Source organism: Dendrobates tinctorius, unplaced genomic scaffold (assembly GCF_039654945.1).
Source record: "Dendrobates tinctorius isolate UK_male_01 unplaced genomic scaffold, ASM3965494v1 ptg000140l, whole genome shotgun sequence".
Taxonomy (NCBI): domain Eukaryota; kingdom Metazoa; phylum Chordata; class Amphibia; order Anura; family Dendrobatidae; genus Dendrobates; species Dendrobates tinctorius.
Genome location: NW_027361808.1, coordinates 6,469,598 through 6,495,114, shown reverse-complemented (window position 1 = coordinate 6,495,114; position 25,517 = coordinate 6,469,598). Strand labels below are relative to the sequence as shown.

General features: G+C 46.4%; 1 protein-coding gene across 4 annotated transcripts in view; it reads right to left on the bottom strand.

Moving 5' to 3' along the window:
* Window positions 1-25,192, bottom strand: part of FAM120B (family with sequence similarity 120 member B) — a 240,479-nt gene extending 215,287 nt beyond the window's left edge. For 3 of the 4 annotated variants that reach the window (XM_073545101.1, XM_073545103.1, XM_073545104.1), the window contains exons 1-3: window positions 24,755-25,077; window positions 15,815-16,854; window positions 1,313-1,487 (exon numbers count right to left, since the gene is read on the bottom strand). In XM_073545101.1, the coding sequence (XP_073401202.1) occupies window positions 1,313-1,487; window positions 15,815-16,834 (1,195 nt within the window). In that variant the 5' untranslated portion in view covers window positions 16,835-16,854; window positions 24,755-25,077. The other variant, XM_073545102.1, reaches the window with a different exon arrangement.
* Between the last annotated feature and the right edge of the window lie 325 nt (window positions 25,193-25,517).

Sequence of the window (25,517 nt, the reverse complement as noted above, 5' to 3'; positions counted from 1 at the left end):
GCAGGGACAACGGAGATGCAGGGACGTGCAGAGGCAGCGCAAGGAGGACGGAGGATGGGGAGGACGGGGGGAGACAAGCGGAGCCATGCATACAAGGATGGGATGGGGGAGCCCCGCCATGCATACAAGATGGGACGGGGAGGGAAGCCATGCATAAAACGAGGGGATCGGGGGAGCCATGCATAAAACAAGGGGATCGGGGGAGCCATGCGGCAGCGCTGCCTGTACTGCTTATTTCCTCACTCTCCCCCTTCCTCCTCCTTCCCCTCTCTGTATACTATATTGGGCCATGTCAACTGACACGGCTGACAGCTAGCAATCCCTCTTATCTGGGCAAGATGGAATTGAACTGTCTTTTTAGAGTGAATGATAAATTCAGTTTGCAGGGGGAGTAGAAAAGGGGTCTTTTAGAAAGAAACATATAATACAAAACAGATATTCGCCTGTATTTGAATTATGCAAAGTTTGCTGAAAGTTCTGATTTAAAAAAGGTCCTTTTCATTTTTTAATAATATATTAGTCTTACAAGATAACATGAATATATATGATCTTTTGATCACCACGATAATACACTGCACTGCTTATGTAATGTAATGTAGTGCATCATCCAAACCAAGTGTTAGACTAAGTTTACATGGCTGCTAAATTTATTGGATTAGTCACATCCACAAATTGCAGATGTGATTGGCTCCGTATTCCGGTTGACAGGTACAGGAGCTGTGTGCTATTTATGTGCGCTAGACAGTCCGTACATCAAACCTGATCAGCGCATGCTGTAATTCTTTCACATTTCATGTGAATGTATACATTCAGTACTATTGGTCCTTGTGTGCTGTGAGGTACGTTTCTTTTATATGGACAGCACACAGTCAAAAAATAAGTTTATGATAACGCACCCATACAATAACAGGCAGCTTAGTGGACCTTTTGGAAGGTTATAATAAGCATGAGAATATGGCAGACATAAAGGTGTTTGTTAGGCCTCCAATTGCCATAGTACAAACAGTGGCATCCCACCTCTGTGCTGTGGGAGCTACACATACATCAGATGATGGTAGGAGAACTTTCCCGATTTCAAACTCCACAGCCGCATCCATTGCTGCTTTGGCTGAGGGGTTAAATGCTGAGATCGGTATACACATCATGGAGAATAAGTAGAAATGCTATGTAAATATACAGCGCAGAATACTACTACCAATCCCATCACATGAGTAACATGGATACTGCCTTTCTCCAAATCTCAAGGCCAACAAAATGGATCCAATATAAACAGAGAGAGTAGCTGGACCTTTATCTTGACTGCCATGCTTACCAGTACCAAGCAGGATGGCATAAATATGCTGCCGTGCAATTCTGTAGACCTGCGCTTGACAAGGGATATGAGGGTCAGTTTCATCTTCCAAGGTGTTACTGCAGTCACTTTCTCCAAAACACAGAACATTGCAGATCATGACATTGTCTCCTTTGTAGTGTTCCTCTATGGCAATCTGTACAGATGAAAGATCATAGGAATGTAGGCTTAATGTGAATATGAGATGAGCTGCATACAATATTTCTACATGAAAATATTCTGCAAGCAAGTTACAATCCACAATGAGAACATAGGAACATATGTTTCATGTGGAAATGAGCTGATCTGCACACGAAATGTCTACATGAAAATATTCTGCAAGCAAGTTACAATCCAAAATCATAACATAGGAATGTAGGCTTTAAGAGGAAATGAGCTGATCTGCACACAATATGTCTACATGAAAATATTCTGCTAGCAAGTAACATTTCACAATCCCATTATACAGAGGAAAAGCTAATGGGAAAACATGAAATTGAGAGAAAGAAGTAAAAGGATGGTAAGAGCTGAGGTGAGCAGAAAACCCCAACATCCATCTCTGACAAGGTCTGTTTCTGCCTCTAGCCCCCCCTCTATAATTTTAAAAGCACTAACTTAACTCAGATCTCCATAATGGGAATGGCTGTCTTCAATTAATACAGAGAAAGAGAAAGATCAGCACAGGAGGAGAAAGAAGCAGATTTCTCGTTTCAGTGATATTTTTCACTGATTTATTAAATAATATTTAGACTGACTGTTAAGGGGGTTTTACACATAGCAATATCGCTAAAGCATCACCGATTTGGTGACGCAGCAGCGATATCGCTACGTGTGATACTTACCTCCGACCGGCTCCCCCGCTGTCCATCGCTGATCGCGCAGCTCCATTTCTCGTCGGGCGCTTCTTGCTGGGCTTCCTGCTGGCGCCGACGAGCGACGTGTGGACGCGGACGGGAGGACGTCAGGATCGCCGTGTCTGAAGGGTAAGTATCGACCGCTGTATCGCTGCTATGTCGATGTGAGATCTGCCTGTGTGGCAGCTCACTAGCGACCATTTAGCGATGCACCAGCGATCCTGACCGGGTCGTATCGTGGTCGGGATCGCTGGTGCATCGCTAAATGTAAAGGGGCCTTTACTCTTTAACATTGCTAACTTCTCTGACTCTCAGATTGATTAACAGCTGTAATGTGCCCCCTACAGTGGCATGTACAAGGTGAGCCGCCCTTGTCAAAATGACTGTTATTACGAACAGTTAAGCAAGTTGTAGATGAAATCATCTGTATAAGTCCTAAAGATAAAGAAGACATATTTCCTTTTTATTTTAGGCAAAAAATATATATATTTTCATCTTTTACATTTTAAAAATGAAAAAAAAGGAAAATGGGCAGATGCAAAAATTTGGGTACCCTGCATGTTAAGTACCTAGTAGCACCCCCTTTTGAAAGTATCACAGCTTGTAAATGCTTTTAGTAGCCAGCCAAGAGTCTTTCAATTCTTGTTTGAGGCTGTGTGCCCACGATGCGATTTTTAAGCGTTTTTGCCGCGATTTTCGGTGCGAAAACGTTTAAAAATCGTGTACAGAACGCCCCCCATGCATTTCTATGGCATTCTGCACATGCTGTGCTAATGCTGCGTTTTTTTCCGTGGCGGAATCGCATCGCGGAAAAAAATCGCAGCATGGTCATTTTGTGCAGAATCGCAAAGAATTGCCGCGATTCCGCACCCACAGGAATGCATGAGAACCGCTTACTTCCCGCATGTGGCTATGCCCACCATGCGGGAAGTTAAGCGTCTCATGTGCGGTTGGTACCCACGGTGTGGAGGAGAGGAGACTGTCCTCCAGGCCCTGGGTACCATACCCCTGTAAAAAAAAGAATAAAAAATAAAAAAAATCGGGGTATATTTACCTTCCGATGTCCCGCGCTGCATTCCCGGTCTCAGCGTTCCCAGTAATGCCTTGCGGCAAGGTCCTGTGATGACGTGGTCTCGCGAGATCGCTATAGTAACGCGAGACCAACGTCATCACAGGTCTCGCAAGGCATCGCTGGGAACACTGTGGCCCGGCACGGCAGTGCAGGACGTCGGAAGGTAAATATACCCCGATTTTTTATTTTTTTATCATTTTTAACATTTTATCTTTTACTATTGAGGCCGCATAGGCAGCCTCAATAGTAAAAAGCTGCTCACACTTGTCAAACACTATGTTTGACGAGTGTGACCAACCTGTCAATCACTTTCCAAGCGATGCTTCAAATCGCTTGGAAAGTGCTTGAGAAAATCGCGGCAAAATTACGAACAGAATCGCGTGGAAAAAAACGCACGATTTCTGGGAAGGAGTCCGGTTTTTAATGAGCGTTTTAACACGCAACGTGGGCACATAGCCTGAGGGATTTTCATCCATTCTTCCTTGGAAAATTCTTTCCAAGACGATGAGCTGTGATTGGTTGCTATAAGCAACAGTTTTCCCACTCGACAACACCTCAGCAGACACTGACATGGTGGGAGAAATCTAGCTTCCCTGGGAACATAAGCTCCCAGCCATTGTCTGCCCCCCAGAAAGGAGCAGTGAGTACATGACAGAAATGAATCCCCCCTCCCGTGCCCATATCCCCATCACACATCCTCCATTCCATAGGCACATCTTCTTAAAGGGATCTCCGGTATGGAAGTTAGGGCAAATCCCTCAGCATTCTGATACTGACCCCAGGCCTCTCTTAAAGGGATCATTGGTATGGAAGTTAGGGCAAATCCATCCAGCGCTTTGGTTTTGACCCCAGGCCTCTCTTAAAGTGATCCTCGGTATGGAATTAGGACCTCAGAGCTATGGTTCTGACCCCAGGGTCTCTTAAAGGGATCATTGGTATGGAAGTTAGGGCAATTCCACTAAGCGCTCTGGCTCTCACCCGAGGATCTCTTAAAATGATCCCCCGGTACGGAAGTGAGGGCAAATCCACTCTGCACTTTGGTACTGACCCCAGGCCTCTCTTAAAGGGATCTCCGGTATGGAAGATAGGGCAAATACCTCAGCGCTCTGACCCCAGGCTTCTATTAAAGGGATCATTGGTATGGAAGTTAGGGCAAATCCCTCAGCGCTCTGATTCTGACCCCAGGCTTCTATTAAAGGGATCATTGGTATGGAAGTCAGGGTAAATCCATCCAGCGCTTTGGTTCTGACCCCAGACCTCTCTTAAAGGGATCCCCGGTATGGAAGTTAGGGCAATTCCACTCAGCATTCTGGTTCTGACTTCAGGCTCTCTTAAAGGGATCCCCGGTATGGAAGTCAGGGTAATTGATTTCAAATGCTCGGGTACTGACCCGAGGCTCTCTTAAAGGGATCCCCGGTATGGAAGTTAGGGCAATTCCACTCAGCATTCTGGTTCTGACCCCAGGCTCTCTTAAAGGGATCCCCGGTATGGATGCCAGGGTAATTGATTTCAAATGCTCTGGTACTGACCCCAGGCTCTCTTAAAGGGATCCCCGGTATGGAAGTTAAGACTGTTCCACTCAGCGCTGTGGTTCTGACCCCAGGATTCTATTAACCCCTTCATGACCCAGCCTATTTTGACCTTAATGACCTGGCCATTTTTTGCAATTCTGACCAGTGTCCCTTTATGAGGTAACAACTCTGGAACGCTTCAACGCATCTTAGCGATTCTGAGATTGTATTTTTCGTGACATATTGGGCTTCATGATAGTGGTAAACTTAGGTCGATAATTTTTGCGTTTATTTGTGAAAAAAATCAGAAATTTGGCGAAAATTTTGAAAATTTCGCAATTTTCAAATTTTGAATTTTTATTCTGTTAAACCAGAGAGTTATGTGACACAAAATAAGTTACTAAATAACATTTCCCACATGTCTACTTTACATCAGCACAATTTTGGAAACAATTTTTTTTTGTTAGGAAGTTATAAGGGTTAAAAGTTGACAAGCGATTTCTCATTTTTACAACAATATTTACAAAACCATTTTTTTTAGGGACCACCTCGCATTTGAAGTCACTTTGAGGGGTCTATATGGCAGAAAATACCCAAAAGTGACACCATTCTAAAAACTGCAACCCTCAAGCTACTCAAAACTACATTCGAGATTATTAACCCTTCAGGTGCTTCACAGGAACTAAAGCAACGTGGAAGGAAAAAATGGACATTTTATTTTTTGCAACACAAATTTTCTTTTATCATTATTTTTTTTCATTTTCACATGGGCTACAGGAGAAAATGGATCCTAAAATTTGTTGGGCAATTTCTCCTGAGTACACCGATACCTCATATGTGGTCATAAACCACTGTTTGGGCGCACGGCAGGGCTCGGAAGGGAAGGAGCACATTTGACTTTTTGAATGGAAAATATACTGGAATATTTAGCGCTTGCCATGTCGCGTTTGGAGAGCCCCTGTGTGCCTAAGCACTGGAGCTTCCCCACAAGTGACCCCATTTTGGAAACTAGACCCCCCCCAAGAAACTTATCTAGATGCATAGTGATCACTTTGAACCCCCAGGTGCTTCACAAATTGATCCGTAAAAAAAAAAAAAGTACTTTTTTTCACAAAAATTATCTTTTAGCCTCAGTTTTTTTCATTTTCACGTGGGCAACAGGATAAAATGGATCCTAAAATTTGTTGGACAATTTCTCCTGAGTACACCAATACCTCATATGAGGTCATAAACCACTGTTTGGGCGCACGGCAGGGCCCGGAAGGGAAGGAACACCATTTGACTTTTTGAATGGAAAATTAGCTCCAATCGTTAGCGGACACCATGTCGTGTTTGGAGAGCCCCTGTGTGCCTAAACATTGGAGCTCCCCCACAAGTGACACCATTATGGAAACTAGACCCCCTAAGGAACTTATCTAGATGCATAGTGAGCACTTTGAACCCTCAGGTGCTTCACAGAAGTTTATAACGCAGAGCTGTGAAAATAAAAAATGTTTTTTTTTCTTAAAAAAAATATTTTTAGTCCGCAATTTTTTATTTTCACAGGGGTACCAGGATAAATTGGACCCCAAAAGTTGTTGTACAGTTAATCCTGAGTACACTGGTACCCCATATGTGGGGGGGGACCACTGTTTGGGCACACGTCGGGGCTCAGCAGGGAGGTAGTGACATTTTGAAATGCTGACTTTGATGGCATGGTCTGAGGGTGTCATGTTACATTTGCAGAGCCCCTGTGTGCCTAAACAGTAGAAACCCCCCGCATGTGACCTCATTTTGGTAACTAGACCCCCCAAGGAACTTATCTAGATGTGTGGTGAGCACCTTGAACCCCCAAGTGCTTCACAGAAGTTTAGAACGCAGAGCCGTGAAAATAAAAAATCATTTTTTTCCCTCAAAAAAAAAAAGATTTTTAGCCCGCAATTTTTTTTCACAAGCGTAACAGGATGAATTGGACCCCAAAAGTTGTTGTACAGTTTGTCCTGAGTACGCTGGTACCCCATATGTGGGGGGGAACCACTGTTTGGGCACACGTCAGGGCTCGGAAGGGAAGTAGTGACATTTTGAAATGCTGACTTTGATGGCATGGTCATGGCACGGGTATCATGTTACATGTTACATGTATCATGTTACATTTGCAGAGCCCTTGATGTACCTAAACTGTGGAAACCTCCCACAAGTGACCCCATTTTGGAAACTAGACCCCATAAGGAAGTTGCCTAGATGTGTGGTGAGCACAGTGAACCCCCAAGTGCTTCACAGAAGATTATAACGCAGAGCCATGAAAATAAAAAATAATTTTTTTTTCCTCAAAAAATGATTTTTTAGCTCACAATTTTTTATTTTCACAAGGGTAACAGGAGAAATTGGACCCCGAAAGTTGTTGTCCAGTTTGTCCTGAGTACGCTGGTACCCCATATGTGGGGGGGAACCATTGTTTGGGCACACGTCAGGGCTCGGAATGGAAGTAGTGACGTTTTGAAATGCAGACTTTGATGGAATAGTCTGCGGTTGTCATTACGTTTGCAGAGCCCCTGATGTGCCTAAACAGTGGAAACCCCCCACAAGTGACCCCATTTTGGAAACTAGACCTTCCAAGGAACGTATGCAAGATGTGTTGTGAGCACTTTGAACCCCCAAGTGCTTCACAGAAGTTTATAATGCAGAGACGTGAAAATGAAAAAATCATTTTTTTCCACAAAAATAATTTTTTAGCCCCCAATTTTTTATTTTCCCAAGGGTAACAGGAGAAATTAGTCCCCAAAAGTTGTTGTGCAATTTTTCCTGAGTACGCTGATACCCCATATGTTGGGGTAAACCACTGTTTGGGCACACGTCGGGGCTTGGAAGGGAGGGAGCACTGTTTGACTTTTTGAACGCAAAATTGGCTGGAATCAATGGTTGCACCATGTCGCATTTGGAGACCCCCTGATGTGCCTAAACAGTGGAAACCCCTCAATTCTAACTCCAACCCTAACCCCAATACACCCCTAAGCACAAGCCTAACCCTAATTCCAACACTAACCCTAATTCCAACCCTAACACTAATTCTAACCCTAATTCCAACACAAACTCTAATTCCAACCCTAACCCTAATTCCACCCTAACCCTCTTTCCAACCCTAACCCTCTTTCCAACCCTAACCCTAACCCTAATGGAAAAATAAAAATATTTTCTTTATTTTATTAGTTGTGCCTACCTATGGGGGTGATAATCGGGGGGTTTATTTACTTTTTCTTTCATTTTGATCACTGTGAGAGTGATCAAAATGAAAGAATGGAATCTGCAGCCGGCAGATTCGGGCGGGCGCACTGCGCATGCGCCCGCCATTTTCCAAGGTGGCGGCGCCCATCATCCGGACCCGAGGGACACCAGGAGGGACGGGGGGGAATCAGGAGGTACTGGGGGGGTGAGGGGGGGATCGGAGGCTGGCGGGGAGCAGAGGGAATGGGAGGGGGGCAGATGATGACAGCGGCGGCAGATCGCCACTGTCATTCAGTTGCAGGGGGGCGATCGCCGGTGGGGGGGGTGGAATCGGTGTCTCCAGCCATGTCCGATGCTACAGCAGCATCGGCCATGGCTGGATTGTAATATTTCATCAATTTTCATTGATGAAATATTACTATCGCTGTTTTACTTTTAACAGCCAATCAGAGCGATCGTAGCCACGTGGGGGCGAAGCCACGCCCCCTGTGGTGAAGAACAAAGCCCCCTGTATCTGCGGGTCGGGTGACCTTTCAGTGACCTAGATCACCCGACCTGCAGGAGGGCTTTAAAGTCAAGACGCCACATAGGCGTCATGGGTCGTGCTGGCACGACTTTTCATGACGCCTACGTGGCGTCAAAGGTCGTGAAGGGGTTAAAGGGATCATTGGTATGAAAGTTAGGGCAAATCCATTCAGCGCTCTAGTTCTGACCCCAGGCCCCTCTTAAAAGGATCCCTGGTATGGAAGTGAGGGCAAATCCACTCTGTGCTCTGATTCTGACCCCAGGCCTCTCTTAATGGGATCTCCAGTATGGAAGTTAGGGTAAATCCCTCAGTGCTCTGATTCTCACTCCAGGCTTCTATTAAAGGGATCATTGGTATGGAAGTTAGGGCAAATCCACTCAGTGCTCTGATTCTGACGCCAGGCCTCTCTTAAAGGGATCTCCAGTATGAAAGTTAGGACCGTTCCACTCAGCGCTCTGGCTCTGACCCCAGGCTGATGGGATGATGTGGGATATTAGGGGTAGTAGTCCGGTGGCTCTGGCTGACGGGATGATGTGGGATATTAGGGGTAGTAGTCCGGTGGCTCTGGCTGACGGGACGATGTGGGATATTAGGGGTAGTAGTCCGGTGGCTCTGGCTGACGGGACGATGTGGGATATTAGGGGTAGTAGTCCGGTGGCTCTGGCTGACGGGACGATGTGGGATATTAGGGGTAGTAGTCCTGTGGCTCTGGCTGATGGGATATTATAGTGAATGTGACTATGTGGAGTGGGCGGGGCTATACACTCAGCTATATATATATATATATATATATATATATATATACACTCACTGGCCACTTTATTAGGTACACCATGCTAGTAAGGGGTTGGACCCCCTTTTGCCTTCAGAACTGCCTCAATTCTTCGTGGCAGAGATTCAACAAGGTGCTGGAAGCATTCCTCAGAGATTTTGGACCATATTGACATGATGGCATCACACAGTTGGCGCAGATTTGTCGGCTGCACATCCCTGATGCGAATCTCCCGTTCCACCACATCCCAAAGATGCTCTATTGGATTGAGATCTGGTGACTGAGGAGGCCATTTGAGTACAGTAAACTCATTGTCATGTTCAAGAAACCAATCTGAGATGATTCGAGCTTTATGACATGGCGCATTATCCTGCTGAAAGTAGCCATCAGATGTTGGGTACATTGTGGTCATAAAGGGATGGACATGGTCAGCAACAATACTCAGGTAGGCTGTGGCGTTGCAACGATGCTCAATTGGTACCAAGGGGCCCAAAGAGTGCCCAGAAAAAATTCCCCACACCATGACACCACCACCACCAGCCTGAACCGTTGATACAAGGCAGGATGGATCCATGCTTTCATGTTGTTTACGCCAAATTCTGACCCTACCATCCGAATGTCGCAGCAGAAATCGAGACTCATCAGACCAGGCAACGTTTTTCCAATCTTCTACTGTCCAATTTCGATGAGCTTGTGCAAATTGTAGCCTCAGTTTCCTGTTCTTAGCTGAGAGGAGTGGTACCCAGTGTGGTCTTCTGCTGCTGTAGCCCATCTGCCTCAAAGTTCGACGCACTGTGCGTTCAGAGATGCTCTTCTGCCTACCTTGGTTGTAACGGGTGGCAATTTGAGTCACTGTTGCCTTTCTATCAGCTCGAACCAGTCTGCCCATTCTCCTCTGACCTCTGGCATCAACATGGCATTTCCGGCCACAGAACTGCCGCTCACTGGATTTTTTTTCTTTTTCGGACCATTCTCTGTAAACCCTAGAGATGGTTGTGCGTGAAAATCCCAGTAGATCAGCAGTTTCTGAAATTCTCAGACCAGCCCTTCTGGCACCAACAATCATGCCACGTTCAAAGGCACTCAAATCACCTTTCTTCCCCATACTGATGCTCGGTTTGAACTGCAGGAGATTGTCTTGACCATGTCTACATGCCTAAATGCACTGAGTTGCCGCCATGTGATTGGCTGATTAGAAATTAAGTCTTAACACACAGTTGGACAGGTGTACCTAATAAAGTGGCCAGTGAGTGTATATATATATATATATATATATATATATATACACAGTTGTGGCCAAAAGTATTGACACCCCTGCAATTCTGTTAGACAATACTCAGTTTCTTCCTGAAAATGATTGCAAACACAAATTCTTTGGTATTATCTTCATTTAATTTGTCTTAAATGAAAAACACAAAAGAGAATGAAGCAAAAAGCAAGACATTGATCATTTCACACAAAACTCCAAAAATGGGCCAGACAAATGTATTGGCACCCTCAGCCTAATACTTGGTTGCACAACCTTTAGCCAAAATAACTGCGACCAACCGCTTCCGGTAACCATCAATGAGTTTCTTACAATGCTCTGCTGGAATTTTAGACCATTCTTCTTTGGCAAACTGTTCCAGGTCCCTGATATTTGAAGGGTGCCTTCTCCAAACTGCCATTTTTAGATCTCTCCACAGGTGTTCTATGGGATTCAGGCCTGGACTCATTGCTGGCCACCTTAGAAGTCTCCAATGCTTTCTCTCAAACCATTTTCTAGTGCTTTTTGAAGTGTGTTTTGGGTCATTGTCCTGCTGGAAGACCCATGACCTCTGAAGGAGACCCAGCTTTCTCACACTGGGCCCTAAATTATGCTGCAAAATTTGTTGGTAGTCTTCAGACTTCATAATGCCATGCACATGGTCAAGCAGTCCAGTGCCAAAGGCAGCAAAGCAACCCCAAAACATCAGGGAACCTCAGCCATGTTTGACTGTAGGGACCGTGTTCTTTTCTTTGAATGCCTCTTTTTTTCTCCTGTAAACTCTATGTTGATGCCTTTGCCCAAAAAGCTCTACTTTTGTCTCATCTAACCAGAGAACATTCTTCCAAAACATTTTAGGCTTTTTCAGGTAAGTTTTGGCAAACTCCAGCCTGGCTTTTTTATGTCTCGGGGTAAGAAGTGGGGTCTTCCTGGGTCTCCTACCATACAGTCCCTTTTCATTCAGACGCCGACGGATAGTACGGGTTGACACTGTTGTACCCTCGGACTGCAGGGCGGCTTGAATTTGTTTGGATGTTAGTCGAGGTTCTTTATCCAACATCAGCACAATCTTGCGTTGAAATCTCTTGTCAATTTTTCTTTTCCGTCCATATCTAGGGAGGTTAGCCACAGTGCTATGGGCTTTAAACTTCTTGATGACACTACGCATGGTAGACACAGGAACATTCAGGTCTTTGGAGATGGACTTGAAGCCTTGAGATTGCTCATGCTTCCTCACAATTTGGTTTCTCAAGTCCTCAGACAGTTCTTTGGTCTTCTTTCTTTTCTCCATGCTCAATGTGGTACACATAAGGACACAGGACAGAGGTTGAGTCAACTTTAATCCATGTCAACTGGCTGCAAGTGTGATTTAGTTATTGCTAACACCTGTTAGGTGCCACAGGTAAGTTACAGGTGCTATTAATTACACAAATTAGAGAAGAATCACATACAGGAAAGATGTATATCTTTGTACCGTGTTAGCCAGTAGATAGAAAAATATTCAGGATTGAGAGTCCTCAGTAGTTGATACCTTTTAATGGCTAACTGAAAAGATGGTAACACATTGCAAGCTTTCGAGACTACTCAGGTCTCTTCACCTGTCTAGCCTGATGAAGAGACCTGAGTAGTCTTGAAAGCTTGCAATGTGTTACCATCTTTTCAGTTAGCCATTAAAAGGTATCAACTACTGAGGACTCTCAATCCTGAATATTTTTCAGAAGCATCACATGATTTTTCGAACAGTGCCAATACTTTTGTCCACCCTCTTTTTTATGTTTGGTGTGGAATTATATCCAATTTGGCTTTAGGACAATTCTTTTTGTGTTTTTTCATTTAAGACAAATTAAATGAAGATAATAATACCAAAGAATTTGTGTTTGCAATCATTTTCAGGAAGAAACTGAGTATTATCTGACAGAATTGCATGGGTGTCAATACTTTTGGCCACAACTGTAGATATAATCATTATAATTTGTTATAACTAACCGTAGTTGGTTACTATGCCCGGGCAGCGCCGGGCTCTTCAGCTAGTGATGTTCTAATCACAGAAATGTCAGGGCCATTGTAAAACCTTCAGCTTGCTCCTTTTGAGGTAGTCCATTGTGGATTTTGACATGCGTTTATGATCATTATCTATTTGTAGATGCCATTCTCTTTTCAACTTTAGTTTTTTTGTTTTTACAAATTCCCTCTACTCGTGCAATGTTCCCCGTGCCACTGGCTGCAACACAACCCCAAAGCATGATTGATCCACCCCCATGCTTAATGGTTGGCGAGATTTTCTTTTCCTAAAAGTGTTCCCTTTTTTTCCACACCTACCTTTGATTATTGTGGCCAAAGAGTTCTATTTTAACCTCATCAGTCCACAGGATTTGTTTCTAAAATGCATCAGTTTTGTTTAGATGTTCTTTTGCATGCTTCTGACGCTGAGTTTTATGATGAGGTTGTAGGAGAGGTTTACTTCTGATGACTCTTCCATGGAGACCATATTTGTGCAGGTGTCTGAACAGTAAGGCAATGTATCACAACTCTAAAATCTGCTAAATCTTTCTGAAAGTCTTTTGCAGTCAAGTGGGAGTTCTGATTTGCCTCTCTAGCAATCCTACAAGCCGCTCTCACTGAAATTTTGCTTGGTCTTCCAGACCTTACCTTAACCTCCACTGTTCCTATTAATTGCCATTTCTTAATTACATTTAGAAATAAGGAAAGGGCAACCTGAAAACACTTACCATATATACTCGAGTATAAGCCGATCAGAGCATAAACCGAGGCACCTAATTTTGCCACGAAAAACTGGGTCAACTTATTGACTCGAGTATGAGCTAGGTATGCATTGTCCCCTCATCTCTATCCTGGTATGCATGGCTCCACCGTCCCTATTCATGTATGCGTGGCTCTCCCGTCCTGACCTGGTATGCATGCTTCCGATTACCAAAAAAAACACCATCCTACTCACCCTCCTCCAGCGTGCCCTTGCAGGCGCAGGACCTCGTTCCGGCTTCCAGTAGTGCTTCCTGTGCTGAGCTATCACGTGGCACCGCTCATTAAGGTAATGAATATGCTCTCCACGCCTATGGGAGTGGAGAAGCGTGCATATTCATTACCTTAATGAACGAGATGCTGATGCTCCGAGGGCACGCTGGTGGTTGAGTATGCTGTCGTCTGGAAGCCTGCGGCTGCGGGTGTCACTGTGTAAGAGAAATGTATATTAATTTCTCTTTAGCAGCTGGCACAGTTACAGTCGCAGCCGCCGACTCCTGCCCCCGTCACCCGCTGCTCCACCGCTCAACCTCCCCCACCGGCTTTCTTTGACAATTACTCGTGTATAAACCGAGGGGGGCGTGTACAGCACAGAAAAATATGCTGAAAAACTTGGCTTATGTACAAGTATATACAGTAGCTATCTTATTATAGCCTGCTCTTGCTTTGTGGGACTCCACGATTTTCATTTTCAGAGTGCTAGGAAGCTGCTTAGAAGAAACCATGGTGGTTGGGTTTTTATAAAGCTGGGAAATCTGCATCACCTGGCCTTTCATAACGATGATAGTGAACAAGTCAGGTTAATTAAGGTCTGAAACCTTGGTCAAAGTTATCTGAGCACACAAATCTCCCTGAGTGCCCAAACTTTTTCATCTGCCCATTTTCCTCTTTTTGTAATTTTTAAAATGAATAAAAATGACAATTTTTTTTTTGCCTAAAATATAAAGGAAATGTGTCATCTTTAACCTTAAGCCTTTTAAAAGTTTATCAATTAATAAGATTATAGCTTCAACTTGCTTAGCTGTTCACAATAACAGTAATTTTGACCAAGGGTGCCCAAACTCTTACATGCCACTGTAGTTAGACACTTCAGCCTTCAATCAAGCGGTGAGAGGGAAGGCTTGGGGAATGCTCAGTACAAAACTAGGGTGCACCTCCAGAGCTAGGATTCACCTCCAGAGCACTTGGGAAATGGCAGACTCAAGTAAAACTGGCTTTCAAAAGTCATAGAGCAACTAAACGCTATGTACAGGCATATTTCAACAGATATCTACTCCTAGCTATTCCTGACAGCAGTCGTGCTGATAGATGCCTTTTAGCTGTTTCTTGGTCTCTGCCATTATTGATCACTAGGTACAAACCACTAATGCAAGAGCTTAAAGTCAGAAAACAAAAAAAAGTACATGAATAGAAAGGCCCAATAAGTTAGGCGCCAGCAGCAAACCTCTAGGCAGGTTGGCTCCTGGGTAAAGGAATATGAAGGCCTGACTGATGAGACATATTTAGAAGTTGCACAATCTATACACCTACTCTGTGCCCCAGGACCTACATGGTGGTACCACCTACTCCAGAATAATGGGAATTCCAGCTCAATGTGTGTTTATGTATTATGTGCAACCTGATTCACAAAAGGTTTTGTAGGAGCTGAAATATTGATTCATTTCTTTTCATGCTTTCATGTGGGATTTCATCTATCTTTAACTCCTGACACCTGTTAATCTTTCAAGCTGCCATACATGTAAAGACATGAAAGGCATTTCCAGCCCAGGAGAGCTTTACAACCTGTCAAACATGACGAAGAAGTGGAAGTGAAGGTGCTCACAATACCTTTCCTTAGGACATACCATGCTATAGTTTAACCCACTCTACTGCAGCCACTATAAGTAGAACATCAGGAATAAATCGGGAAAATGATCGAAATGAGTAGGAATTACCAAGAAGAGGAATCAAGCTTAGGGGCAAGGGTTCAAGCAGGGCCATTAATAGAACTGTACGAGTCCTTAGTTATAGTGAAGACTTTATACTGTTACGTCAGATGATTGTAATCTGAAAATCATTAGTGCATGCTAAGCAGATGTACTTGGTGATCTGGGTCCATTGTACATGATGTACCTGAAAATGTAGAATCACAGTTATATGGGAAAGGGATTCTGGGAGCAATGCATGGAGAATCCTAAGAAACAGGACCTAACACTATACCTGCGATCAGGACTGGAAATGGAGGTATATTATAAAGTGAATATTAACAGAATATAGCATTTGTTCTTGGGAAATCCATTTCCGAAACAATCTCATTGTGCGCTATGGACAGCTAGTTACGACCAGAAAATTGCCACCACATCACAAGTTGCCAGAAATCCAAACTTGCTAAATTTCTGCTATAGGTGTGTAAAGCCGCAGCCAGGCAATCTGCTGAGGGCTAGGCAGGCTTCCATATAAAAAGGGTTTTCCTGCTTATGAGTGAGCTGTATGGCTTTATTACAGTGCATGGCATGTGCTAATATTACAGTCCCAGAAAATAATAGCGCAAAGCATAAATTACCTGTAAAACCTCTTGATCCTGACAACTGCTTGTTCTTGACTTGTCGGGGCAGCAGTGATAGGATTGGGGACTCCTAGAAAGCCAAGGTGAGAATTGCTGTGGTAGAACATAGGACTGGATTCCTTTCTCCAATAAAGTCAGCTTACATCCCGGAGGCAGCATCTTCTCCACTTCTTTAAGACCTTGTGGCGCAAGTTGTATCTTAGAAATAAAAGTAGCCACAGCCCTAATGACATTAGCCCTTTTGTTGCGTTCATTGCTTTGTGAACGGTATGAACCTAGACATTTACTGTGAAACTGTGCCACCATGTTATCGGGAATGATGTCATTTCCCAGAAGACAAGCAAGGAGTGGTAGGTCTACTATGCGAAGCCCCAATTCTCCACAGAAGCTTTCCCGGCAGTACATCAGAGTGACGAGCCTGTCCAAGCGAAGCTTATTAATGGAAAAATATGGGACTGTGTTAAAGATGAGATAGTCACTATCCTCCCCTAAAATTCCTAGACAGTTGTGTTTGAGAGCATAAGCTGCCACCTCATAATCACCTTCAACCTGTGAGCAGATGATTTCCTGGCCCAGAGCCTTCAAGGCGAAGCGTGTGAACGTAGATATTCCTGATGGGATAAAGAACATGTTGCGATCAGGCTGCTGTCTCCTGGATTTGAGGACGTGAAATATTTTGGATATTTCAATGCTGTCACGCATTCGTCTTCTCACCCATTCTGTGCGTTTCTTTTGTTCGATGACCCCATCAAAAACAAACACTAAACAAATTCCGGCACTCTGAAAAGTGGCAATGAAGTGCTGTAAATTAGCAAGGTACTCCTTCCACTGTCCTCCGTGAATCCAGGCATCTGGTGTGTACCAGCTACGTAGACAGCCCATGGCATCTACAACAATGGTGGGAACATTGCCTGGATAAGAAGACTTGTAGCTTGTGGCCATAGTCCTCAGGCTGACCATGCTGCAAACATTGAGACACGAATTCTGTGCAAAGCTCTGCAGTCCTTTGATGCCCATGGCTTGCCAAACACTGAAAACTAGATGCATTAAAAAACATATTTAACATATGGAAATATATTATGTGTAAAAGAGATTGTCCAACTTAAGAAAGGTACTTAAAGGGAATCTGTCAGAAGGATTTTATTACCCCATCTGAGAGCAGCATAACGTAGGAACATAGACTCTGGGTGCAGCAATCTGTCACTTACTGGGCTGCTTACTGTCATTTTGATACAATCACTGGTTTAGGCCTCCTTCACACATTTCGGTGATTCCTGTACAGGAGAAAACGGCACTGGTGAAATCCGTGGTCCGTATTGTGACATCCATGTTTGCTGTTTGTGTGTCACATCCCGTGTGACATGGACCGGCGCCTGGAAAAAAGCGGTACAGTTCATGCTGTTCCCAAGCACCGGCCGGCTGCTGAAGGAAGCTCTCTTTATTGTCGCCTGGTCTCCTTGTGAGCAGCGCAACGAGGTGACAATGATGGGAGTTGTATTCAGCACTCGCTGTGTACATCCTGGTAAAATAATTAAATAAAAAAATGGTATAGTCTCCAGTGCAATTTTTCATGATCAGCAGAAGGAAAGCCCACAGCTGGGGGCTGATGTTAATTACCTAGGACAAGGTACAATACCCCATAAGGTTCCTAGGCTATTAATAACAGCTTACAGCTGTTTGCTTAGCCTTTCCTGATGAATTTACAGGGACTCCTCAAAAAAATGACAGTAGGTGCCACTATAAATTCAAACTAGCAAACAGGGTTGATAATAAAACAGGTTGATCAGAGCCACCCCAGAAATGGTGCATCCATAAGATACCCCAAGCCTGGCACTTAGCCTCACTCTCCCATTTGCTCTGTGGCAGTGGCAGATGGGGTAATATGGTTGAGGTCGCTACCATTACTAACCCCATAACATGTATTGAAATAAATATACCACAAGAATAAAATCCTTTATTTGAAAAAAAAAAAAAAACACCGTTTTACACATTTATTTTAAAAAAGTTACACTCACCTTATGTCTATTCCATTGAAGCCCTTGTCCCCTGTACAACAGTAAATAATAAACAAAAATACTGACCTTACACCTAATCCACCGATACACATGTCCCCTGTAAAAAATAAATAAATTATAAACAAGCATATCCATCACCTGTCTGAAGTGAAAATTAGCAATTGTCCCACGCCGTAATCCATCTCTGCGATATCTGGTTTTCAAAATGAATGGTGCCATGATCTAATCGTCGAGGCCGAAAACCAGGACACAATGAGCTGCTGCGATTGCAGTTCACTGTGAGCCGACCCACTGAACTGCGGTGACCTCCATGGGATCACAGAGAGCATCGTAAGACTTTTCTCAAAGTGCCTGCAGTGATCCCATGGAGGTCACCGCAGTTCAACGTCCCGACTCACAGTGAACTGCGGGTGGGAATGCACCTTCTGTGACCGGTGGTAACCGCTATGATGCCATCGCTCATCACTGATGCTGTGATTGCAGCACCTCCCTAATTGTCTCATGGTTTTCAACCTTGGCGGTCGCATCATGGCGCAGTTCATGTTGAAAACCAGATGTCACAGAGCTGGACTGCAGCGTGGGACAGTATGGCTTATCTTCACTTTGGACAGGAGAGGGATATGGTTGTCGATTTAGTTTTTGGGCATCGGTAGATTAGGGGTAAGGTGGGTAATTTTGTTTATAATTTAATGTTTTTTACAGGGTACAAGAGCTTCAATAAAATAGGTGTAAAGGGAGTATAACTGTGCTTTTTTATTTAAAAAAAAAGTGTGTAAAACAGGGTGTTTTGTTTCATTTCAAATAAATTACTTTATTCTTGATGTGTATTTATTTCCAAACTTACTATGGGGTTAGTAATGGGGGCGCCTTACAAACGCCTCTCCATTAGTAACCCCCAGGCTTGACGTCACCTCACAATACAGAGGTGACATGAATCCCAACCCTATTACCCCACTTGCCACCGCCACAAGGCAAGTGGGAAGAGCGAAGCAAAGCGCCATAATTGGCGTATGCTATATCTCTGACCCCTTCCCAGGCTATTAATATCAATCCACAGCTGTCTGTTTAGCCTTTGCTGGTTAGAATTTATAGCCGGACCCTACATCATTTTTTTCTGGGGTCCCTGTAAATTCACCAGGAGAGGCTAAGTAAACAGCTATGAGCTCCTATTAATAGATTGGGAGCTGTGTGCTTTCCCTCTGCTGGTTATGAAAATTGCATGGTTCTTTTATTTCTTTATTTTACAGAGGAGGTGCACAGCTGCTGCTGAATACAACTCACCTCAATGTCGCCTGGTTGCGCTGATCTCAGTGCGACCAGGCGACAATGATGGGAGCTGCCTTCAGCAGCTGGACGACGCTTGGTATCAGTGCAAACGGTACAGCTTCTTCCCAGGCGCCGCTAAGTGTCACGCTGATGACAATTCCCATTATCTCAGCGCAACCAGGCAACAATGATGAGAGTTGCCTTCAACTGCTGGCGCCTGGGATCAGCGTGAATTGTACCGCTTCTTCCAAGGCGCCAGTATGTGTCATGCTGATGACACATCAATGTTGTCTGTGTCATCAGTGTGCACGTGTTTGGCACGCATTTTGTTCGTGCTGCGCAAAAAAATGACATGTCTGTGGATTTTTCACAAGGACACACGTCCATATGAAAACCCTGACATGTGCGCACCAACACTGAATACATTGGGTATGTGTATGTCTGTATTTGTGGCCCTTAACAAATGGACTGCATACGGCCACAAAAAAACAGACATGTGAAGAAGGCCTTATCTGCTGCAGATGTAGCAGTCAGGGCCGCCATTAGGGCATGACAGCCCTTACTGCTGTATGGGGCCTGGTGAACAGCAGTACAGAAGAGGGGCCCGCATGTCAGGGGCCCACCCTCCTGTGCTTCAAGTCATCGGGCCCTATGTGCTGTGCGCTGCGGCCGGGCCCCAAGTTCTGTGCGTTGCGGCCGGGCCCTAAGTGCTGTGCGCTGCGGCGTGCTGCGCACATATCAGAAGAGCCGCAATAGCGGCTGACATCAGATGAGAGCTGTGCAGAAGTGGATAGTGGAAGAGGTGAAGGACCTATGGTGACGTCATCAGCCCCGCCCCCTGATCACATGACGATGACGTCACCACAGGTCTTTCAGCTTAAAGCAGCAGCTGCATCTTCACTGCAAGAAGCGGCCAGGTAAGAAGAAAGTTGTTTTTTTTTTTTTAATTTAATTATTGAAAGCGTCCAATATGTTTCCCCGGCAGGATGGAGACACATGGACCATGTGTCTTCATCCTGCCAGGGCAAATTGAAGGCACATGGGCAGATTGGAGACGGGGCAGGATTGGAGAGACACGGGGGCAGAATGAGAGATACGGGGGCATGATTAGAGACGCGGGGCATGATTAGAGACGCGGGGCATGATTAGAGACGCGGGGCATGATTAGAGACGCGGGGCATGATTAGAGACGCGGGGCATGATTAGAGACGCGGGGCAGAATGGAGATGCGGGGCATGATTGGAGACACGGGGCAGAATGGAGATGCGGGGCATGATTAGAGACATGGGGGCAGGATGAAAGACATGGGGGCATGATTGGAGATACGGGGGCAGGATTGGAGATACAGCGGGAAAAATGGACATACGGGGCATGACTGGAGACATGAGACAGAATGGAGATACATACGGGGCATGACTGGAGACATGAGACAGAATGGAGATACATACGGGGCATGAATGGAGATACGGGGCATGATTGGAGACACGGGGGCAGTATTGGAGATACTGCGGGCAGGATGGAGACATGGGGCATGATTGGAGACACGGGGCATGATTGGAGACACTGGGGGCAGGGTTGGAGACACTGGGGGCAGGGTTGGAGACACTGGGGGCAGGGTTGGAGACACTGGGGGCAGGGTTGGAGACACTGGGGGCAGGGTTGGAGACACTGGGGGCAGGGTTGGAGACACTGGGGGCAGGGTTGGAGACACTGGGGGCAGGGTTGGAGACAGATGGGGCAGGGTTGGAGACAGATGGGGCAGGGTTGGAGACAGATGGGGCAGGGTTGGAGACAGATGGGGCAGGGTTGGAGACAGATGGGGCAGGGTTGGAGACAGATGGGGCAGGGTTGGAGACAGATGGGGCAGGGTTGGAGACAGATGGGGCAGGGTTGGAGACAGATGGGGCAGGGTTGGAGACAGATGGGGCAGGGTTGGAGACAGATGGGGCAGGGTTGGAGACAGATGGGGCAGGGTTGGAGACAGATGGGGCAGGGTTGGAGACAGATGGGGCAGGGTTGGAGACAGATGGGGCAGGGTTGGAGACAGATGGGGCAGGGTTGGAGACAGATGGGGCAGGGTTGGAGACAGATGGGGCAGGGTTGGAGACAGATGGGGCAGGGTTGGAGACAGATGGGGCAGGGTTGGAGACAGATGGGGCAGGGTTGGAGACAGATGGGGCAGGGTTGGAGACAGATGGGGCAGGGTTGGAGACAGATGGGGCAGGGTTGGAGACAGATGGGGCAGGGTTGGAGACAGATGGGGCAGGGTTGGAGACAGATGGGGCAGGGTTGGAGACAGATGGGGCAGGGTTGGAGACAGATGGGGCAGGGTTGGAGACAGATGGGGCAGGGTTGGAGACAGATGGGGCAGGGTTGGAGACAGATGGGGCAGGGTTGGAGACAGATGGGGCAGGGTTGGAGACAGATGGGGCAGGGTTGGAGACAGATGGGGCAGGGTTGGAGACAGATGGGGCAGGGTTGGAGACAGATGGGGCAGGGTTGGAGACAGATGGGGCAGGGTTGGAGACAGATGGGGCAGGGTTGGAGACAGATGGGGCAGGGTTGGAGACAGATGGGGCAGGGTTGGAGACAGATGGGGCAGGGTTGGAGACAGATGGGGCAGGGTTGGAGACAGATGGGGCAGGGTTGGAGACAGATGGGGCAGGGTTGGAGACAGATGGGGCAGGGTTGGAGACAGATGGGGCAGGGTTGGAGACAGATGGGGCAGGGTTGGAGACAGATGGGGCAGGGTTGGAGACAGATGGGGCAGGGTTGGAGACAGATGGGGCAGGGTTGGAGACAGATGGGGCAGGGTTGGAGACAGATGGGGCAGGGTTGGAGACAGATGGGGCAGGGTTGGAGACAGATGGGGCAGGGTTGGAGACAGATGGGGCAGGGTTGGAGACAGATGGGGCAGGGTTGGAGACAGATGGGGCAGGGTTGGAGACAGATGGGGCAGGGTTGGAGACAGATGGGGCAGGGTTGGAGACAGATGGGGCAGGGTTGGAGACAGATGGGGCAGGGTTGGAGACAGATGGGGCAGGGTTGGAGACAGATGGGGCAGGGTTGGAGACAGATGGGGCAGGGTTGGAGACAGATGGGGCAGGGTTGGAGACAGATGGGGCAGGGTTGGAGACAGATGGGGCAGGGTTGGAGACAGATGGGGCAGGGTTGGAGACAGATGGGGCAGGGTTGGAGACAGATGGGGCAGGGTTGGAGACAGATGGGGCAGGGTTGGAGACAGATGGGGCAGGGTTGGAGACAGATGGGGCAGGGTTGGAGACAGATGGGGCAGGGTTGGAGACAGATGGGGCAGGGTTGGAGACAGATGGAGACAGATTGGGCAGGATGGGGAGATCATATGGGGCAGAATGGATACTCATGAAGGCAGGATGAGAGAACATATGGCTGAAGCCAGGAATGAGACACACGGGGGCCAGGATGGGGGATATTATTACCATAGGGGCTAATTAAGGGATATTATTACCGCAGTGATGTATTTATTTTATTTTTTGAGTATACTGTTTTAAATGGGGGGTGGTCCTTTTACTGTGTAGAGTGATACTATGTCGCAATTTTTTCTTCATGTGATGTAATGTAGAAGTTGGGAAAAAAATAAGTAATGTGTTCTGCAAGTGGAGCTCTAGATATCTGTGTTATTTCCTGCAAAGACGAGCCCTGGCTGGAAGATGTGATGGCGATCTGTGCTGGATGAAAGATGAAAAGCAAAGATGAAGGACTTCACCTAGAGAGGTCACTGGTGAGTCAGTGTGTTACTACTATGTACAGCGGTCCTGTGTATAACGTCACCAGTGATCACTATATTACTTATACATTATATACAGAGCTCCTGTGTATAATGTCATTGATCACAGTATGCAGTGTGTGTACAGGTATTACAAAGTACAGATCTCCTGTGTATAATGGCACTTATGGTGATAGTATTGTTTTTTCTATTACTGATCAGTACTGTAGTATTCATTCACTATGTGATGGTATTATGTGGTCTGGACATGGTGTAGCGGTATTTTTCCCTTGCAAGTGGTATTATTCGGTCACTGTGGAGGTAATATGTGATTGGGTCATGGTGTGGTGGTATTTGTTCCTTGTATGTGATATTATTCAGTCACCATGTAGTGGTAATATGTGGTCTGGTCATGGTGCGGTGGTATTTGTCCCTTGTATGTGATATTATTGGTCATTTTAAATATTGAAAAATAAATAAAAATATACCTAAATTGTATTGCCTATTTTAACAAATATTTAATAGGTTACAGTAGAGTAGAGCACGGCCAAAAGTGTCTACCCTGTTATGGTGGCGGTTTAAAAAAATCTTTTGGCCAAAACAAAAGCTGCCGACTATATGTGTGATCTGGTGATGGGAACTGTTAATGTGTGATTGGCGAGAAGTGGAGTTTTTCCAAGAGAGAGCGGTGGGACTGTGGACAGTTCGAGGAGTGGAGGCGGGGCTGGGGTGGAGGCTGGGCGGAGTCTCAAGTGGGCCCCGAAAATTGCGCCAGTATGGGGCCCCGAAATTCCTAGTGGCAGCCCTGCTAGCAGTTCTCTGAATACTGAGCTCTGTATAGTCCCGCCAACACCACTGATTGGCAGCTTTCTGCCCATGTACAGTGTACACAGAAAGCTGCCAATCAGTCGTGGTGGTGATGTTATAAACAGCTCTTGAATATGGGGGACAACATGACAGCAGGATTGCTAGTCCTCCAGGGATAATCTCCCGATGATAAAACAGTGATTTAATCAAAACTACAGCAAGCAGCCCAGTAAGACACACCACTGGAATCAGGGTCTCTGCCTTCACATTACACTACTCTCAGAGAAGGTGGCAAAAACCGCAACCTATATATGCAACTTTCTAACATCATTTTTGTGTCTGACAGAACATAGGCGATTAGTTACGTGATCATGGAAAGGGCTCGTCTCCTTTCAGAAAATCTCCATCCCCGACTGCAGTTTGCTATAAAAATAAACCATGCTTTACTAATCGTCCTCAGGTCTGGTGCTGTCTCTGCTGCTGCACCAAGTGTTTGGCATTGGCGTCAGTGCTGACGGTAACTCAACAGCCAATCAGTGAGGTCTGCCACGCAGATGGAATGCCCCGCTCAGCGGCTGAGCTCATGGATCGGCAACCACGCTGTTGATGTGAGAGCATTGCTGCAGCCAATACTGGGAGTAGCGGAGGAGACTCAGAACTGGACCCAGTAAGGGTGAGAGCACAGTTTGTTTTTTAGAACTGCACCCAGAAACAAAGATTTTCTGCAATGGGAAACCCCTTTAAAATGTTCATGTAACAGTGAAATAAAGGCAGTAGTGAGATGCCGAGAGAGCCGGCCTGTCTGCACTCGCTGGATGTATACAGAGTGCATGGGAAGGCTGCATTAGGCCGGGTTCTCATTGCGCTGTGGCAATCTGCTAACGCTGCCATTGCCATCGGGACGCATGCCACAGAGCGACATGTGTTCGCGACGTGCCGTCATTCAGTGACGGAGCCTCGGACACGGGCTGCAGCGTCTGAGGCTCTGTCACTCATCTGCGCTAGCAGGTATAGCATAATGCAATCGCTGTGCGTTGAACGGGCTGGTTAAACGTGAGGTGAACCCAGCCGTACTAATGACCATTCTGGACATTTACAGCTCACCTGGGAAAGACAGCGCAGGCGTGACAGCGGCTCCTAGTAGGGGCCTCGCACGGTCAGGTGCTGCAGGCAGTCATCCGGTGACAGTCTATTAGAGGCACTAGACCGCTGCAGCCAATCACAGGCCTCAGCCGTCAGGTGATGACCAGTGAGGGCACACAGTATTAGAATGGCGAGACAGATATGATGGAGGCTCGGGGAGAAGCACTGCAGTGTGAGACTGAAGGAAGAGTGGCTCCTCATAGACAGCGGCCTGGGATCAGTCAGGACAGCAGTGCTGGGCGCGACCCGGGGACACCGCGGGACCCACCGGCGCCCCCCGTATAGCTTACATTGCTGCAGCACGGCGCCGTCTTCCAGGAGCGTCTGACGTCAGGCAATCACGTGACGGCGCACGTTCTGTAGAGCGCGGTGCTGCGGGTGGCAGCCAGGAGAGGCTTGCCATGAGGATGGGGATTGGCACTGCGTGTCTCCCGCGATGCCAAGGAGCTGCCCAGGTCTGGCACTGCGAGTGTTGTGGCATTGGAGGGCACCTTACTCTCCTGTCTAGTCCACTTTTGCTTTGAAGAGATAATAAAATGCCAGCCACTTGTTACAAATGCCCCCCTCCTCGGCATTCCTCCATGCCACTGTGGGGTCCCGCGGTCTCCTGGATTGGTGGTGGTCGGTAGCGATGGGTTTTGTATGATTTCTCCTGGCTGTCATCTTTAGAGCACATGGGGACACTGAAAAGAGCCTGAAGGTGCAGCCATAAGGCTCTGTGCAC